This window comes from Hippocampus guttulatus, chromosome 1, assembly GCF_054856545.1.
Source record: "Hippocampus guttulatus isolate MCC_2025c chromosome 1, RoL_Hgut_1.0, whole genome shotgun sequence".
Lineage (NCBI taxonomy): Eukaryota > Metazoa > Chordata > Actinopteri > Syngnathiformes > Syngnathidae > Hippocampus > Hippocampus guttulatus.
The window spans coordinates 28,538,180-28,558,613 of NC_141261.1; the positions used below are offsets into that span (position 1 = coordinate 28,538,180).

Genomic DNA, 20,434 nt, shown 5'->3' on the forward strand with positions numbered 1-20,434 from the left:
AAGGGTTAAATCAGCACTAGCTTTTTGCAACTAGGACTTCAAGTATGGCTGTTTCGGTGCCCATACTCTGAAATACTGGCTAACTTGGAGCTATGATATTGAAACGACCTTGTACGCTGGTGGGGTATGACAAACAGTTCATTTGTTCCTGTAGAAAGTGATTTTTCTTGATCACAAATCGATTGCCGTGCCTCCAATTGTGAAGCAGCATTTAAGGAACTCTTGCATACAGGTTCCTGTTCATGAGCAGAAGAAATGAGTAGAACTAAATTTAGGAGACCATCATGTGCTATGGTGACCTCGACACCAGGTGGTCAGACACTAAAACGCCAGAGCTGGCAAGTGTTTGGACGTTGAGAGGCCTCCTCAAGAAAATAAATGAGGTGAGAATACAATTTTCCACTCTCCATGTGACCCAACTCTAAAACGCGACACATTTTAAAACATTTCCAATGTCGTCCTGGGGACACGGCAGTGTGAAAATTGGCACTTGTGCTGAGCTCCAGCGCCACTGAGCAGAGTGACAGGATTACATAACAACAGTGGGTGGGAAATTGAGGAGCAGGGACGATGGCCCTCCTCACCACACTTTGCCCTCCTTAGACACTTCTAGGGTCTAATATTAAAACCGTCCTTTCAGATCTCATCACAGTGGGACCCAAAAGCCAATATTTTTCTCTTTTAATTTATTCTCCACACTAAACGACTACAGTAAGATGTTGCCGCAGGCCTTGGTGGGACTAACCAGTCTGACCAGACAGAGAAGAAAAACAGGGGTGAGAGAGGGGAAAAACAGGTTAGTGCTAATTAAAATGACATCTCAGGGGCCCACGTGGAGACAGCCATGTTAAATCCTGACGTGTGCCTGCAAGCTCTTGCATACCTTGTAAAAGGAGTCCATGGACAGCAAGACAACCCAGGGAACATCGAGGGCTTCAATTATTTTTCTCGCAACGGTCGTCTTTCCTGAAGCGCTGCCACCACACAGACCTGTGACACAATGTTGACGTATAACAGGGTTGTAAAAGACTTTTTCAGACCTATTTAAAACCGTAAAAAACTTCATTTGTGTTCATTTAGTTCTCCAAATGTTAAAATGTGGATGAATGCAGCATATTGAGTAGACTCGTCACACGACACCACCACAGAGGAGAGAACAAACAAACTGAAAAATGCCAGTGGTGGAGGAAGTTTGTTGCTTACTTCCCATCGAGGTTATGTGCTTGGGCAACTTGGTATGGGACTCAAGAATCTTCATGCTAGAGCTAAGATCGGTCCTAAAAAAATCGAGCCCGACCCGAACCGGCCCGAGGGTATTTAAGCCCGACCCGGCCCGAGCCCGATCACTTAGCTTGATTTGCAGAACCGAGCCCGAAGCAAACCCGACATTTCATATTTTATTTGTGAGGACTCGGGAGGAGGAGGGGTGATTTCTGATAACAAACCCTGTCTTTTGTAACGAAATCTAAGTCAAACAGAGACTGTATAAACATTTACATCTTTTATATTTCTGTTTCTGTTACATTAAACGACAATTTTTCATCATTGACTGATTTTTTTTAAGAGTGGACGGGGAAATTTTAAGGCCGTCAGTCATTTTGACGTGTTGAAAATTGGGCCGTAAACCACCGCAGCAGTACGTCCTTAAGAATCTAGCGCGGCACTTAAAGAGAGAGCAGCAGAGAGACAAAGACGAACAATGACTGGTGGATACTCTACAGAGACTGGAACGAGTTCTTTGAAGTGTCATAAAAGGAGTCCATGGAAAGCAAGACAACCCAGGGAACATTGCAAGAGTTTAGTACAGTACGTGTTGTGATGAGGTGACTTCTGTTTTTTTGCGAACCACGGTCTCTCGTGGCCAAAATATTCACGGCCTCGAAAAAACAACAAAAGCCAGCGAGAGAGAAGCCCGACCCGAACCCGAAGCATTGATTGACATTTTAAGGCCCGACCCGGGTCGGGCTCGGGCGGCCCGATCTTACCTCTACTTCATGCCCATTGTACCCAGCTGAATTATTTTCTTTGCATACAATGCAAAAGGCATCGAACACAGTTATCCACCGGTTTGGGTCAAAGGCGAATGGATTTTTAACTTAACCAAACTTTGTTGAATTCACATTTCCCCATATTTCTAACATGACGTGTGGCTTGGTCAGGGGTTAAAAAAGACAAAAAAAAAACATTTGACAAAAACTATGTTTAAAACAACTGCAGTCGATGAACTAAAAATTTGCAGTGCAGTGGGATGTACACCGATTCTTTTTAAATAATACTGTATGTGACAAGTATATCTTTTCCAAAATGGAGATTTTCAAACAAAGTATAAAGGCAGAAAACAGTGTAATTGAGACATTAAAGTAAATTCTGAGTGTTAAAAATAAGTTGGTCCGCACTCAGATTTCTTTTTTTGTGCACGCTGATGTATTTTCATGGGTACAAGGCTCCCTCTAAAAGAAAAATATTGATGCAGTGGTAACTCTACTTACGAAATTAATTTCTGAGGCAAAAACTGAGCACCAACCAATCAATCTCTGTTGCTCATTTGATCAGAGGTTGCCATTGAGTCGGTCTGTCACTGAGGGACACCCGTTTTGCTGATGATTGATGGGAAAATCTAAAAAAAGCAAGGGACTTAGCTTTGATGGTACTGTAGTGCTTTTTCGTCCATCAGTGGAATCGTCACCAACTGGGTCAAGTACCGACAAACCTCTCAGTTGGTCATTGACGGATGCACGTTTTGCTGAAGACTGACACTAACACGCCCTGCCGATATTATGTGTTTGTTAGAGAGGACTGCATTGACTATACAGGGGTACCTCTACTTACGAAATTAATTGGTTCTGTACACAGTGCAGTTTTGAGGCAAATCCAGATTTGTAAGACGTGGATATGGATAGTCTTGACAGTGCATTCTTATCAATCGCGCATGCTTGGATTAAGAAAACCTTTATTAGTTTCGCAATGGAGAAATTCCCAATTCACAGCAGCAAAGTTATGAAAGGAAGAAGTATCACAACAAAATAGCTCCACAAACGGTCGTGCTCTGCATAGAAAGCGCACACTTGCACTTTCTGATTACAGACACGGTCAGCCATTGACGCTGGTGCGTTTGTTGTTGTCGCTGGGGCCCCGCCATGTAGGCATGGGGTGTGCTCAAGAGAACGAACTGTGGACTTATGTGTGGCTTCATTTTCGACTAAATGAATGGAACAACTTCACCATCTTGTCCACATGTCTATGAGGTGAAAACATAGGTCTAAGAGCCCTGTCTATATGTGAGAAAGAAAGAAAGGAAAAAAAATGGCATCTGTGTAGTGGTGTTGTAGCACATGCTCTTCAGCAAACTTTTGTTGTATTTTGACCAGAAATTGTGACCCAGGGCTGCGTTACATTCGATGAATTGCTCCGCCGTCCCATTTCTATAAACCACGTTATTTAATCCCTTTTGATGAGACACCGAACACAGACAAATTACAAACAGCATACAATTTATGACTCAGACATTTAAAATTCAATGCCTTTAAGAGTTTTAAAGGCCTAGTGGGAACCCTGTAAGAGCAGTGGATGCTACTTAGTACGTTGTTATGTAAATAGACAGAAGCACAATACTGCACAACTGTGTATGGCTTCAGGCAACAGTTTAAAAGGCAGGCTGAAGTTAAGACTATAGTTTACTGAGTGACAAGAGGATTATGTTTAAATAAACGCAGTGGTGGACACTTAGGCTATGTTCGCATTGCAGCTTTTCTTTATTGATTATTTTAGTGGTTAACATTTCATTAAATGTGTTGTGTGTGTTATTTTTGACCTTTATCAAATACAGTATTTTGTTATAGCTGTGCTTTTTTTTCTGGGGGTAGGGAGGGTGTATTCAAAGGTTCAAACGGTGACATTGATGCTACTCATTAGCCAGTCTATGGTGTTTTGCATTTTGCGTTAGCATCATGCTAGTGCTAAAAGTATTTTTTGCAAGACAAAGCTATGTGTTTGCTTCAATATACAACATGTAATAACTTAGAGTGTCAATAAACAGCTTGAAGCAAGCATGCAGATCTTTTTGAAGAACTGTTTTGCCATTTGGCAAATTGCACTAATGGAGGAGGGAATAGTATAGTGTACCGTACTGCAGTCCAGGCTGCTGCAGACTATCGGGTGTCGTGGTATCAAAGCGTTTTTAAGAACAAGCCTACCAATGACAAAGGCCTCTTTGGACTGGGTGCCATGCTCGTTGTACCAAGGGGGGCGCCCAGCGGTGTAGATAGTGCGCTTGGAGGTGCGGAGAAGAGGTGGCTCAGACTTGCACTGACTGGTGGTCCTTTTCCGGGGTGAAAGGCCCGTGCTTACCGAGGGGAGGAGGCGGTCTAGTGAGCCATCATCACCTCCGCTGCAAATAAACAACAAGCTTGAGTCGTCACCATCGTTCAGGAAAAGAATACTTCTTGCCCTCTTAATTGAAGATCAAACAGTGTCCCTGAACCGACTGTGTTTGACCTTGCATCTGATTGTGTACATTTTAAAAGTATCCCACACGTGTACAACGTGGGGCACATATAAACAAACAACCGTCCACACTACGGGTAAAGAGTCTTCAATCAGGCCATGAAGCATGTTTTTGTGATCTGAAACAAGTACTTTAGAAAAAAATCCACATAGGCTGGCTGCGAGGGAGAAGAGATCACACCCAAATTAACAAACCAAGATCATAATACCCCCCCCCCCCCCCACACACACACACACACGCCCCCTTTATAATATTCACACATTGGTCACATTGTAATCAGGCAGAAATTAATGTTATGATTGGGTATTGTACGTTCTTGAAATAAACTATTTAGGTGTGGGGTATAACAGAGGCCAAGGGGTATAACAAAATCCCAAGACAACTAGCTCATCATTGTGTGAGTGGTCGCCATGCTAACAGTAAACAAGACCCGGTATGTGCTGAGTTACTGCTTATTGAAGGTTAATGTTTAGTTCTTACCAGCATGAAAAGCTTTGGCCCATCCAGTCGAAGGCCAACATGAGCCAAAGTACACAAACTGACCCGAATCCATGACAACTGCTCAGCTGATTGCACGACTGAGTAATGTGCATGTGGCTTGCTGAGTTAGGCTATGATGCCAGAAACCACGTGTTATCATAAAAAGGTGTCACGAGGTACGAGGTTGTTCAACATTACAATGTTACTCACAGTAATCAAGTCCAGACTGACTGTGCAAATAATAAGTAATGAAATAATATGATGATTATTTTTTTCCACTCAATCAATGAAACAGAAGAGAGAACATGGTCACAATGCAGCTACTCTTTTGGTCCGTAACATATGAGAAAATAGGCAAAAATATTAGTCATTGTTTTCCAAAGTAAAAACAGAATTTGCAAACATCAACATTAATTGGGGCATCTCTAGTCAAGTCTAAATACAGTTGAAGACGCGCAACAAAACAGAAGCTAAAAGATCACAAATACTAAGAGCAAGTTTCAACACTTCACTTTTACAACTTGTGCATCTTGTCAGGCTCACACTTACTGAATTATCCGAGACATCCACACTTCACCCAGTGAGGATTGCAAAAAGCTGGCTGCCATTGTTCCCATAGACTGCCACTGTACAAATGCACTTAAATGCAGGCCACTCAGTGTTTTTCTCTCAAGTCAATCCACCTTTATATTGGCAACACAGGTAAGTGTGGAGTGTTCAGAGGTGAAGCGTACAAGCATTTATCTTATCAGCGCGGAGTCACCGGATAACGAATGGAGTCAGTGAGAGCGGACACGCAGCAGCCACTTGATGGGTTATCCGTTAAAACCAAACAAGTGTGCAATAAAAGATTAGTGGCGCTGCTGAATATGCTGAGTCATACACTTCTGTATTTGCAGTCACATGCCTTACAGTGGAGACAATGATGATCAGTTACGGTGCAAAGAAAGAGGCCAGGGGTACCTTGAAGCACAAATCTTACTCAAGGTCAACAAAAAACAGCAAAGAACATTTCTAAATATAACAGGGCTGTATCGTTATTATCTCGCCTTTTCACAAGTTTATTTTTTCATCTTATTGATTGAGTTGCTTCATCGCTGACACCTCTATATGAGTTAAACCCAGTCACGTGTGACATCTCCACATTTATTGTAGTCTTGTAATAATTACTGCACAATTGAACAATACTATTAAAAAAAAAAAAAAAAAAGCATTTGCACCAAGCCCAATGAGGTTACCAATTTCAGAAACAACTCAGTTTAAAATGCTTTTTAAAGGATATTTACTTACAATTTAGGTGCGTGCCAAGTTGGTCAATATCACATTTGAAATAATATTAACACGAAGCATACGCGTCACAAAGCTGATACGGTGATGCCTTGAGACACAAGTGACCTGACTTATGGGTTGTTTTGAGACACGAGGCGCCTCCACCCTCCTTTTTGTTTTGTCTTGAGAGCTCAAACTTTAGATACAAGGACTGGATGGTGGCAGCAAACTCAACTCACTTTACAATAAGCAACGGTTTGATAGCTAAACAATTAATGACAAAGAGGCTTCAAGCTGTTTACTGAAACCCTCGGTTGAAATCTGCTGCCAAAGTAGACAGAAAAAGCCATGTGTATTTAAGGCAAACAGATAGCTTTGCCTAAGGTAAGTTCTTATCTTCATGCTGACAAAAAATATGTCAGGATGTGATTTCCATGCTAAAAATTAACATCGATAGTCATGTGTTTCGACCAGGATTGCCCAACCAGTCGACCGTGGGCGTCCTGTTGTCAGTGGACTGGTCCCAAGTGGATCATGAGGGGGGGTTTAGGAGGAAATGGGTGAGGGAAAAAGTGTCTATTGGTGTGTGTGTATATATATATATATATATATATACACATAAATGCGTGTGTGTGTGTGTTAGTGTACACTGCACCCTACGCATCCTATCAGTTTCACGCTCACAAAAAAAGTTATTAAAAAGAAAATAAAGAAGTCAGTCACCTTTAACCTATGGTGGCGCATGACCTGCATCAAAGTCAGTTGTTCGCGGTCAGCAATTGCAGCTAGTGAGCAAAGCTATTCAGATAGATTTATTTTTTGTATAGTTTCTTTCAAACTTGAAAAGTAGATTATCTTTGGTCAAAAATGGTTGGTTACCCCTGGTTTAGATTTCAGAAGTAATGGATATTTGAACCCAAGCGGTGGAGCAGCACAGGTAAACAGAGTTTAACAATACCCACAGCCATAGATTCCTCATACGCTATGAAAAATGACTAATGCAGGACTAGGGAAGGGCGGCCCGGTAGTCCAGTGGTTAGCACGTCGGCTTCACAGTGCAGAGGTAGCGGGTTCGATTCCAGCTCCGGCCTCCCTGTGTGGAGTTTGCATGTTCTCCCCGGGCCTGCGTGGGTTTTCTCCGGGTGCTCCGGTTTCCTCCCACATTCCAAAAACATGTATGGCAGGCTGATTGGGCGCTCTAAATTTTCCCTCGGTGTGAGTGTGGGCGTGGATGGTTGTTCGTCTCCGTGTGCCCTGAGATTGGCTGGCAACTGATTCAGGGTGTCCCCCGCCTACTGCCCGAAGACGGCTGGGATAGGCTCCAGCACCCCCCGCGACCCTAGTGAGGATCAAGCGGTTCGGAAAATGGATGGATGGAAGGACTAGGGAACTCTGGTTCCTCCAGAGCCATATCTTGCTTGCTTTAGACCTCTCCCTACTCCAACACCCCTGATTCTATTGATGATGATTGTTTCAGGCTTTTACAGAGCCAGCTGATGACCTGATCATTTGAATCAGGTGTGTTGAAGTAGAGCGATGGAAAGCAGGCAGGATATATAGTATAGCTCTATATAGTAACAGAATGTTACTGAGGCAGTTTCAGAACTAGTAGTACAACAAGTTCAATACTTGGTTTGTCTGTATGATTATAGTGTACTGCCTCTTGGCGGCTTTGGAGGGCACACCAGAAGGAGCAGCACAATGGATTGGATGGTGGCATTGAATCATGATGCATAAATGGGGGGAGGGGGAGGGGGTGGGGGGGTCAACTTGTACTTCAAGTGTGAGTTCCAAGTTATCAAATATCAAACTTGTACTTCTAGGCACCACTGTACCGAACCACACAATTACAGTATTCAGACCAGTTGAGCTGTCTGTTCTACATTGCAACAGAGAAAAGAAACCAAAACTGCAAAAATCCACTCACATACTGTGCCCAGTGAAGAGAACACCACAACAGGTTACGAGCGCCACATACAAGAAGAGTGTACGGTCGTGTTCGATGGGGGGTTGTATTTCACAAAGAGGAATATACAGTCCTCTAAGACAAGAATAAGAATGCCATCCATCGATTTGCTATACTGCTTATCCTGCTGCAGTGCTTCCCAGCTGGCTTGGGGCAGACTGTGCCCTAGACTGGTTACCAGTCAATCGCAGGGCACGTGTAGAGCGACAACCATGCACAGACAATAGTATATTGCAAATTGATCAAATAAAGTGCACTTACCGGCCATCAGATGTAAGTGTCCAGCAGCCAGATATTCTGGCTCCTGAGTAATTCGGTAGGGAGCTCATACGGAGAGAGGAGGGAGACTTCCACCACTTTAATTTAATTCAACGCAGGCAGCCACACTCACTTTCATATGTACATAGACACTCTGCTGCATTTGTCATGTAACACATCAAAAGTGAGTCACAGTGTGCGACACGGGGGTGCTGAGGATTAGGTTGGAGAAGAAACGAAACTTTACAACATGTTTTCTGTTTCCTTCCATTTAGCAGGTCAGCGCGCACGGAGGAGGGAGGCACTGCGGTGCGCTCTGTGTCCAACTACAGCACTGCCGGTTCCTGGATGCTCCTCCTCCTCCACCTACTCCTCCTACCCTACGACAGCGAATGCAAGAGGACGACCCGCCCTTACGACTAACTTCATTAGGCAGTATTAATAGCGGTAGCTTCGCCAAAGACCGTCCAGGCCGCGGGCGCGCATACGTCAACGCGCGTGTCATCTCTGCATGTGCACGGCGCAGCTGGGACTGAAATAAGTAGCAGGAGGACCGCGACGGGGGCCGCCCAAAGAGCACCAAAAGGCTAGGGGGAAAACAAGAAGGAACAAACAAGTTATTATTCTAAGCTAGCATCTGAATACTCGACAGATTGGAGAAGGTTGAAGAGGGAGTAAGAGAAGTTGTGTTTTGCCCCTGCAGGGATTTCTATGTTTGTCAGTGCCAGGTGTGACACGGGCACAATGGTCAAGAATGTGAATAATGTCAAGAATCACACACACTCTCTCACACAAACAAATAGAATGATGAAATCCAGCACTCTCTTTTCACCAGTCTCTCTCCGCCCCCCGCCCCCCTCCACACACACACACACACACACACACTTCATAAACAGCATGATGAAATCCAACGCTCCCGCCCTTCTCATCAGCTGACACATCTTCTTCAACTCTCCCGCCATAGTCAAAACACACAAACAAATAAATATGCTCACATCAGAGCTATATTTGTTTACAAGGGTGGGGGGGAAAACCGAATTGTCACATTCTAATATCGGAGTACGACATGCATCAATCACCAAATACTTGCAGATTTGTCACAAGAGCTGCTTTCTTCCTAAAACATCAAGTGTTAGTGCTGAGAGTAGCTGCAGTCCAAGGCATCACAACAGACGACTGCAATCAAATGAAATAATGGGTCAGCAGTGTTGCCAAACCAAAATGCCAAGAACATAGGAACTTTGGGCTTTTTTTACGGTCATTCCAGCATTATTCTAAAGTACTTTTCAAGAGGAGTGCAATAGTACCAAAAATAAATAAATAAATGTATGATTGTTGGTGCATCAATACTGATGAGTTTTCAAGGGATAAGCCATTGATTGGCCTATTTTTTGATTTTACTTGTGGGCAGAAACTTGAGGAACAAGCGCTATATGGGGGGAGATGACAACTGTATTCACAATAAGGGGCATTAGTAGATATTCTTTGAAAAAGAGGGTCCTAGCTGTTTATTGTCACTCTCGGCTGAAAGTCCCAGTTAAAGTAAACATAAAACAGAGATAATTATGTATTTAAAAACAATAAATAGCTTTTATGAGCTTAATGATAACAACGGGAAAAGCAATCGACACATGGGCTAGCAAGTAGCATCTACCTGGTGGTGTTTTTACTCATTCAGCAAATGAAACCTGAACACAAACGTTGCTAAAAGACATTGCGAAGAACGACTAATATTAGTACCGTACTGATGAGATGAGGAGTTGAGACGTATCTCATTGAACGGTAGAGCCTGTCTGATACTGAACCCACGCACGCACACCAGAAGGAGCAAGCACAAATGAAGAATAACGTTTGACAAAAACTGTCTAGTTCTTTCTTTTCCTGGTATTTATGTAGTGCTATTTTGTTGTGCTTTGGAACAGATGAACTCATTTACACCCTTTGACGTATAAATACGTCAATTAGCGCATGGCCGCTCCCTCCCCATGACGTATTAATACGTCAATCACGTTTTTTCATGGGGGAGGGTGCAAGAGAGTCTGATGCAACTTCTCACCAAAGGATTAGGCTTGACGGCAATGTTAAATAGCAAGAAAATGGCCATCAGGTGGCAGTGGTGCAAAAATCCACCAGGATCACGCCACAGAAGTAGTAGAAAGGACGTATAGTGGAGGAGGGGCATATGTGGATAGTGAATTGGAACATTAGCACCTAGCAACGATGGAGAAAAGGAAACAACTAACACTTGAGGATTGTTTTTTTCGGTATAAAAGCGTCCTCGAAACAAAACAACAAAGGAAATGGTCTTTGTGTGGAAGAGAAGATGACGCTTCGGTCACGTAATCGAAAGCAGCACCCGTCAAACGAACGTCAGCCTGCGCAAACATGGTGTGCTGCACGCGGCCCGCATAGCTCACGTCGAGTTTCGAGTTCATCTGTTGAAGATGAACATGCTCCACGTCAGGGACCATCGCTTGGCAGAGCATTTTGTGCCTCCCGTGGCGCACATCGCCCACAAATCGTCTCCCCGGCGACTTCCAGCGATGACGGCAAAGAGGCTGCATTGCTTCGCATGGCCGACGCCGGGCACACGTCAGCGATTCGCTGGAATCGTCTCGTAATGACGACGGCGAAGACGATGAATTGGAGAGCGATTTGGATCCCGATCTGTCGGACGAATACGTGCCTTCGGACATAACGGAAAGCAGCTGAGAGTTCTCGCCAGAGCTGCTGGAACGAGGAGGTAACTGCTTGCAAGTTCCTGTTCAAAACTTCATCACTTCTTATGCCTCATCAGTCACTTTTATGCACCGCTACATTCCCCGCTATACTATAAAGTTGCCAGTAACACGAATCATTTATGTACGGTTGATGCGTCTCGTAGATGTGGATGAAAATATGCGCCGTAAATGTGCTGACTTGCGTGTCGCCATAGGTTTTAAAAAAACAAAACAAAACAAAAACAACAAGACACATTTCAGCTCTGCTAAAACCACTAGTGTTAAATTCATATTCCATTTCATTTCAAATTGGATGCTGAGCAACGTGGAATGAATGGTGTAAATAGCAGTGTGCGAGCATGTATGTGTGTGTGAGAGATGTTGAAATGTAAGTGGAAAGCAACAATAAAAAAATTGAAAAATAAAAGTGTGGTAATTGTACATACTTCTATAAATTACAGATTGTCCAACCAGAAGCCAAAAGATGACGACTCCTTGCTTTGGTGGTGGAAAAAAAGGTAAATAAAATTATTGTACCTCACTCTGCAGCAAGATATATTTGCAACTTTTTATGTTTCTATAATTTATAGGTCGTGCATCTGGACGTGGTGGGATGCATCGATGTGGTGACAAACTGGATGGAAGCCAAAAACCATCCTCTCCACAGCTGCACTTTCGTTCATTGTTCAATTTGCACTTTTGTTCATCGTTCAATAGTTTTGTTGAGTGCAAATAAATTATTTTGTTTGTTTGTTTGTTTATTGAGCATATACAGTACACACAATAACAGATTGACAAGAGGCAAACAAAAATTATGAAAGGAAAATTAAAAAGTAAGTAAAAGAAAGTAGGAAGAAGTAAATAACCTATCTAGTCCTACCCCTTATTATGTAGCAATTTGAATTGATCATTTTTCAAAACAAAGAAGAAAAATCTACATATCATCAAATACTTTTACCCTTATGTATACTATACTTTTCTATTTATACACCTTTCGGTTTGTATATATATATAATTATTCTTTCTCCTTTTTATTTCAATTTTCTCATATTCATTATAATTAGCATTTCTTGAATACAATTGATAAGTTGATCAAAATCCAAAACAAGAACAAACAGTTGTAATACTATATTTTATTAGTATATCAAATTTATCTTCTTAATTCTGATTCATGTAGTTTTTTTTGTACTAATCTTTTGAATTTGTTTTTGAGCTCCTCCAACGATTTACTCATTTTCAGGTCCGTTTCAAGCTTATTCCACAGATTGACACCTATTACTGATACACACCTTTGCTTGATGTTTGTTCTTGTTCTGGATTTTTTGTATTGATTAGTACCCCTTAGATTATAACAGCTCTCTCTAATTTCAAAAAGCTTCTGGATATTTTGGCAAAGGAGATTATGTGCTTTATACATTAATTGGGTGATTTTGAAGTCAACCAGGTCGTAGAATTTCATTGTGTTTAATTTGATGAATATTGGATTTGTGGGTTCTATATATTTAGACCTATTGATTATTCTGATTGCTTTTTTTTGTAGTTTTAAAACAGGGAGTGTGTTTGTTTTACAGGCTTTCCCCCATATTTCCACACAGTAGGTCATATATGGGAGTAATAATGAGTAGTATAATGTGTACAAGGAACTCTTATTCAACACATCCTTCGTTTTGTGGAGTATCCCGATAGTTTTGGATATGTTTCTTTTAACGTTATCTATGTGTGGCTTCCAGAATAGTTTAGTATCTATTCCCAGTCCAAGAAACTTATTTTCATAAACTTGTTCTATTTCAATTGAATTTATCTTTATTTTAACTTGGTCTTTGATTGGTCTCGTGCCAAAAACAACTAACTCCAGTGAAAAGGGGTGGTATTCAATGAGTTAAGGGCATTTTCATTCATTTCCGTGGGAACGGAGCTAATTAGTCCTACCGCAGGCACCATTGTCGTTTTTATGTTTGTTTTTTTTTTTTTCTGTTGGACCATGACTGTGAACCCCAGAGCTGAAAGCAAATCAGACTTCTTTCTTTACCGCCTTATGGGAAGTCATCCATTCATTACCTTGAAATGGGAGCAAAGCCTCAGGTAACACATCAATGCAGTAACACCATCTTGTGGCCTAGTCGAGCACCATAGCATGCTATACAAAGGCTCAACATGACTGTTTCAGAGCCACATGTTCCCGCGTCATATAAACATTTTGAAGAACTTCATGTAAAGGCAATTATTCCAGGTACATTTCACCAGGTCACCGATTGAATGCAATTTAATGTTGCTGTATTTAACAAATACAATAGGCAATTCTGACACTTTCACACCATAAATAACGTTCAAAGATGTCATCGTGCTCTATTCATGTTTTATTTTTTCAAGTGTGGCTGCCATTATAATAACTGGTTGGGAGTAAGTGTGTGTACGCGACTATGCCATATCATATTTCCCTGATGACAACTGTACGTGATTACTTCAGCGGAAGATAAATTCCCCGCCATTAATTTTCAGTTTGTAAGATGACCGTCTTAAATCATGAGGTGTCTTACCTTATGGAAGTTTTGTCGACTGGCTCCAGTTTGGAGAGCCTTTCTTCCCTGCTAACGCCAGACATTGCTAATCCATTGGCAATCATATGTTGAAAGTACGATTTTTGTCCCGTAGCATTGTGGGATATGTTGGCATCAGGCGTGCCAGTATGCTACTGTCACAGCGGCACCGAATCCACGATGAACGACAAGTCCCAGAACCCAGAATGAAAACCAAGTGCACTTCCGCTCGCCCAGCAGCAACATTAGCTATACTACTTTGCATTGCAGTGCCTGGTTAGAAGACTTCAGCTTTTTCCAAAGTGACATAATGGAACCGCTGGCCCAGACCACGTACATTGAAACAGAAACATTTCCTGTTTTGACAACGGACATTTTCAGGGGAGTCTGGATTGTATTGAACAGTGTAAGGATTAATTGCATTCGGGGGTGACGCAGATTGATTCTATTATTTGTATGTGGCAACCAGGGACGTATATATGAATGGTCTATCAGTCGGACCCTCGAGGCTGAAGCCAGAGAGTAGCCATCTTACGTCGCCACTGATACAACCAACTTTTTTTTCACTGAAAACGCTGTTATCAGCGCGTGTTTTACGCCAGGATTATTGTATGATGCAATGACAGCCTCTCAAAGAATGAACTATTCGGAGTATATTATCAGTATTGGATTTGTAAATTGTGCCCGACAGATGTTGGGTTTACATTTCGAAGTGGATTTTTTCCCCGATGGGTTTTGCTTTCATTTCGTTGTTGATGGTTCTGACAACGTGATGCAGATGAATCTTTTGAATACTGTAACACTCAGAGATATACAGTACTTTATAAAAGATTCTACTTCCCGCTGGACTTTCCTCTCCAGCACCCCTGAATACCAAGGAGGCTGAGGAGTGTGTACTGTAGTTGGAATACACCCTCGGTCCCCCTTAAAAATGCAATTCTATCTGCAGACTTGTCAACCAACGTGCTAACCAGCCGCCCACTGTGCCCCCCTCCACCTCCGCGGGCAGGATGTTTGATTTCAAATGAATTCACCTTGCTCTTTTTCGCTCACTGATTTTAATTTAATTCTCTTTTCTTTTGACTTGATACTGAGAATTATTGCTGATAATTCGTTTGATACTGACGGTGAATTATCAGTCGGTTTTTGGCGCTCTCTAGAGCCCACAGCGCTCTGAGCATCGTCTGTGTACTACACACACTGTATGTACATAGTTTGCATGTTAGTGCGTGGAACGCGTCAGAAGCAAATACATCCAACAATAAAATAAAAAATTAAAACAGAAAGGAAACACCTTTGAGGAGACTTATGATCGTAGTGTTAGATGCAACCGATTGGCCACTTATAATAACCCCAGAATTAGCTTATACAGTACTCCCCATGCTTATGTGGCTTATCTCCTGGAACCCCATGTTAGGCAAATGAAGACTCTTGGAGAAAATTGTCTGAAAGTATGAATGTGAGGATGTTTACAAGCGGCGTAGGAAACGGATGGATGCTTTCCATCTTAATAAAATTCCTTGGTGTACGTAAGATGAGAACAGAAGCATTGTGCATGGGCGTGTCAGATAATACATACTATGGGAAAGTAATAAGACAAATATCACAAATATTGTTTTACTTTTTTTTTTCAACAAAACTTTATTATTTAGTTGAAGGTTAATGAACAGTTCATACAATACGTTTGGGAGAAAACTGTTAACAGTCCAGACTCACAGGAGGGAGAAAGCCTCCTCTGTTAGATACAACACAGCTTTATTTCAGCTATCTTTACGACATCACCATTGTGAGCTACAACACCATCTCTTAAACTCTCACCCACGATAATGACACCTGCGCCATAGGCAGATGCCTTTCACTGTTTTCAGTAGGTAGCATACAAAGTCACCCAATGTCGTCTGAATAAAGGTGTACAATTCTGAGACGGTCTTGACTGGATTTCTGTGAACTCGCCTCAGTTTTAGGAAACAACAAAGGGAGGTCACTTGAGTCAGCTGTTGTCCGGCTACAAAAGTCACACCACACATAGTCCAGGTTACTAGAAAGCTCAAACAACACTCCTATTTCAAGCCTATTTCATGGTATAGTAAGTGCACTAAATACAGAAACAAACACACATACATATGATTTGTTGTCCCATATTGAATAAGAATAAAGGACAATCCCTATGTATTTGTCACTGTGTGTATATATAGATTTAAAAAAAAAAACAACTTCCTTCGAGGAAACAAATGACAAAATAACAGTGTATGCAGACAAATAAGCCTACGATATACTGTATGTGGTAAAAAGCACTGTCAGAGCAAACAAACAATAAGTCTGTAATTGAGAAAAGCTGTACGATTGTGAGAAGACATCAATACCAAAATATCAGCAAGCACACAAACTCAGCTAAACATGATGTATTGCTTTACTCTCTAAACATGTTGCGGTTAGCACACACTGCGGGATAGATATGCGTTTTCCATATCATAGGAAGACAGATAGTAAAGGGTGTAATAAAATATAAAATACCCAGGTGAAAGTGGTGCGAAACTATCATATGGGAACACCAAGGTTTGCCCGGAAAATGGGACATTAAGAATGACATGAGAAACAAGCAATTGATTCTGTGACACAACAGAGAGCATTACAAACTTTTGATTTCCCGGTCATTATAAAGTTGCTAAATGTTCCACACGCGCACACACGCACACACATTCTTGATTACTCTGATGGAAATAATCAGTGCTTGTCTCATAAATCTTTACCAGTTAAACCTGGATAGAGGAAGGTGGTCCATCCCATTGAGAGAGAGAGAGAGAGACATGCATAATCAACTCCACCTTGATTAAAAAGGGAGAAACATCTGAGCTTTTACACTATAAAAAGTTCATGAGTGTCAATATATATTCTAATTGCGCTCTTAAATCAGAGGTGGCATCGCGACTTGATTGAAATGACGGTGTTAAACAACATTATGAGGCGCAAACTGGTGGGGCTTCAGAAGACCTGCTGAATTCTAACAGATCGCTTAAGGTCGAGTAATAAGTGGTCAAGGGGTCTATCTTAGCGTCATCAACTTTTCTGGACTTCTCATTTGCTCACTTCATCATTAAAACATTGGATTCAAGTATCTCCTCTACTATTCTCTGATATTGCACACTTTTCGATGTGATTTGATAAGATTGGATTTATAGTTCTTTTAAAACTGAAGTCGAAAACTATCATTAGATGAGGTGGCAGGTATGGCTTTGTGTGGTGAGTTCAAACGTTACAGTCATGCTTGATGGCGGATGCGAAGGTGTCCATTATCGCTGCAAATAGAATCTAAAAATCTGTCCCGAGAATAAAGTATTTCTGTTCCTGTGTGACAGCTACTAGTTTATATTAAAGTACTATCTTGGCGTGCAAAATCACAAGAGGGGAACAATGAGGGTTAAAGTGCAATGCAATATCTTTGAACATCCAGGTGTAAGTTCATATATATTATTATATGCGAATTACGATTTGCAATGATAAAAGATCACTTTCCTAAACCTCTACAAAAGATAGTATTTTCATTCTAGTCTCACCTCTTTAAGATAAAGCAATCGCCAAAATATGGCTTCTTCAAAACGAAAAAAAACCCAAGTTGTTTTTACCCGACTTGATTGTGCTGCAACAGTGCAACGATCTTCAGAAGAATTATTCCTTCAGTCAAACAATTGGCTTTAGTGACAGTATTTCAAGCTTCTTCCTTTTCTGTTGAAATTGATTCAAATGTTGACACTATCGAAAAAAATCCTCGATGAGATTCTCTGTTTACTAAGGTCAGTTGTGTAAATTGTTTTTGCACACTTAATGATGGGTTTCAAAGCAGATATACCCTTCAAGTGGTACACAGACAAAATGTAACTAAATGTTTGGAAAGAAAGTTGAGCTTAAATGTGATGTGCTTCATTGAACATGAAAGACTGAAAACAACATGAAGCAAAACATTTTTGAACACAAATGATCAATGGCGCTTTTGTTAGATGTATAAATGTGACGGCATCATTGATTGGAATATATAGCTCGATAAAGATAAGTGCTTATGTACAGAGTATAACTGTGAAAGAAATGTGAACGCACATGACGTTACCATGCTAAGAGAAAATGTATTCTGTGAACATGAGTCTTTTTGAGCGAATGACACACCCCTAACCTGAAGCAACGGCCTTTCTGCTGAGAAAATGTCCTCACTGTGGAAGTCAACAATGCGGAAGTCGTAGATTTCATTTCTGAAAATCCTGCTGAGTGTGGGAACTGAAATAGGTGCCTTAAAAGGAGATAACTGCAATGGAAACAGTCATGTTACATGTGTACGTTTTTGAACTGCAGCCGCAACTTTTCTTTTTTTCCTCAGTGCTCGGTTCTCACAAAGTTCAATCACATCTGGAGCAGGCGTCCTCCGTGGTTCCTTTGTTGACAAAAAAAGCAGAGCTACTCGGACAATGACAGCTTCTTCGGTTTGCTTTGTCGTGCGGAGCAACCACAGGACTGTTGGTTCGGGTCTGGATCGGTCATGTCCGTAAAGTCAGGGCTATGCGTGGGGGACTGCGTTGAGTCAGAGGACTGGGTCGAGTCCATTGCCGAGTTTTGATCGAGGTTTGGTGCTTCAATTTGTGTTTGGAGAGGAGCAACCACCGGGGGGCGCTCTTTGGGCTTGCGACCCCTCTTTTTGCCAGTTGTGGCACCGTTCCTCACCTCTTCCCTAATGCAGCCGTCGTCCAGTGCTTTATTCCTGTTGTTGGAAATCCCTTCACCGTCCGACGCACGGAACCAATTCTGAAGCAATACAAACATGGTTAGAGCTGGTTAGAAGCTTTCAAGAAGGAACCGGTGCAACAGAAGGACTTTCACACTTTAAATAGAACCGCAGACCATATGTTTGTATACAGACAAATACTGGTGTAACCCCAAGGTGCCCAAAAGTGGTGACTATTTGATCCACTCACTGTCAGACATTATCCAAGTCCGCATATTGCCAGCCATTTTAGAGCATTTCAGATGATCTTTCAAGACCCAGAGAATATTGTGTTCTGTGACAACATCAGCACTGAACCCTCTAAAGGAAAGCAAGAAAGACTCTCTACTTTTACCAGGAAAAAAACATTTGTTTTGGGCTTTTTTCGTTCTTTCGTAATCAACACTAGAACATGGGCTGGTTTGTGACCATAAAGCAGAGGAAAACACGTTCTTGGGAAAAGAAACATGTCAAGCAGAACAGTGACTTCGCTACAAAGATTTTTTTGCTTTTGTGATAGCTCCAACCATATAAGAACAAAAATTAGACCAGAGAAAGCGCTTTTGGTGAAGAAAGGATGATTTAAACATATATGAGTCAGGAACCTGTCATGAGTTTTTATATCCTGTTTGTCATGCGCTTCATGAATTGTCATCCTTTTTACGACCGCGGTGCCCACCTGCTACAAGCTACTTTGACACATTCACTGTTTACAGCATAGAGATACACACTCTGTTCAAGTGTCAGGTGCCGAAAGCTGTTCGACTTCCAACGTGCTGGGATTTCTCTCGCTCATATTCAACGTGACAAATTGAAATTCACCCCTTATGCTGTACCTTCAACTCAAAAGCAATGCTCACCTCATATCTGCATAATGCAATGCAATGCTGCCATCTACAGGGATTTGTTAGTCATCACAGTGGCTCACAAAACCTGAATTTCTCAGACAAGCTGGGCGAGACCCTGTTCCAAGCCAACCCGTGTAAAAATGTACATCACTTGACAATTTATATTCTTCGAAAGCAGTAAATGATTGGATTATAATCAGTACTATAGTGGGAAAAAAATCTCTACATTGGCAACAATCAACTAAAACAATTGTCATTTTAAACCACATGGGATATTTAAGGTATTACAAAATAAACTAGAGAGAAATTGTCCGATGGTTTAAAGTTTACATCCGATTGGTATTACTGTCATTGACCCACCTGTGAGTGTGTCTTGCTTATGTGGTACTTGACGCCACTCTCTGAATTAAACGCCTTCTCACAGATCAGACACGTGTACTTTGCCAGTTCTCCACCTCCCTGTAACATACATACAAATACAAATATTACCTTTGTTCAGCATGCATGTTTTTTTTTTTGTCAGTGCTTTAAAGGTAACCATTTTCAAGCAATGGTCTTCAGGGTCAGTCGGGGATTATCACTTTGTTTAGGAGCAGATTGCTTTTGAAGGATATCTGGCCCAGGTTGCATATCAGTCAAAGAGCAAGATGGTCCATATTTCAAGAGGACTCCATTGGATGCCAACTGACACGTTGTCACTACTAAACTGAGATGTATTTGCATGGACTATTCTGCATCCAAGGGCTGTTCTGCACTCGGGGTTGAAGCGACTAGTAGACTCGACCACTATGCAGCATGCAGCAAACCATAGATTAAAGTGTCTCAACCGAGATAGAATAATTTGAACATGTTCAAAATTTCTTTGTGACAAGAAAAATCACTAAAACTGTGGGTGAACTGCTGGCGAAATGTCAAATGTCTGTCCCGTTGTAACCTGAGGAACCCCCTGCTAATTTTTGCTCGCTGTCCGCAACCTACACAAAAGGGCTCCACGACCCCATTTTGGGTCCCAACCCTGGTGGGTTGGGACCCAAGCCAAATAACTGACCCAGCCAAATAACTGCACAATTTGGCTGGGTCAGAGAGTAGATTTGAAATGAGCTAG

The 20,434-nt window shown here is 41.7% G+C and overlaps 2 protein-coding genes across 12 annotated transcripts in view; both read right to left on the reverse strand.

Moving 5' to 3' along the window:
- Positions 1-13,885, reverse strand: part of uckl1b (uridine-cytidine kinase 1-like 1b) — a 30,199-nt gene extending 16,314 nt beyond the window's left edge. For 4 of the 8 annotated variants that reach the window (XM_086124613.1, XM_086124611.1, XM_086124614.1 and 1 more), the window contains exons 1-3: positions 13,735-13,885; positions 4,194-4,387; positions 884-990 (exon numbers count right to left, since the gene is read on the reverse strand). In XM_086124613.1, the coding sequence (XP_085980739.1) occupies positions 884-990; positions 4,194-4,387; positions 13,735-13,820 (387 nt within the window). In that variant the 5' untranslated portion in view covers positions 13,821-13,885. Of the gene's footprint in view, positions 1-883; positions 991-4,193; positions 4,388-4,984; positions 5,113-5,533; positions 5,750-8,480; positions 8,887-13,734 lie in introns of those variants that run through there. The other 4 variants (XM_086124619.1, XM_086124635.1, XM_086124628.1 and 1 more) reach the window with 4 other exon arrangements.
- A 1,470-nt stretch (positions 13,886-15,355) lies between these two features.
- Positions 15,356-20,434, reverse strand: part of znf512b (zinc finger protein 512B) — a 33,797-nt gene continuing 28,718 nt past the window's right edge. For all 4 annotated transcript variants that reach the window (XM_086124675.1, XM_086124666.1, XM_086124680.1 and 1 more), the window contains exons 17-18: positions 19,690-19,788; positions 15,356-18,522 (exon numbers count right to left, since the gene is read on the reverse strand). In XM_086124675.1, coding sequence (XP_085980801.1) covers positions 18,178-18,522; positions 19,690-19,788 — 444 coding nt within the window. In that variant the 3' untranslated portion in view covers positions 15,356-18,177. The remainder of the gene's footprint in view (positions 18,523-19,689; positions 19,789-20,434) is intronic.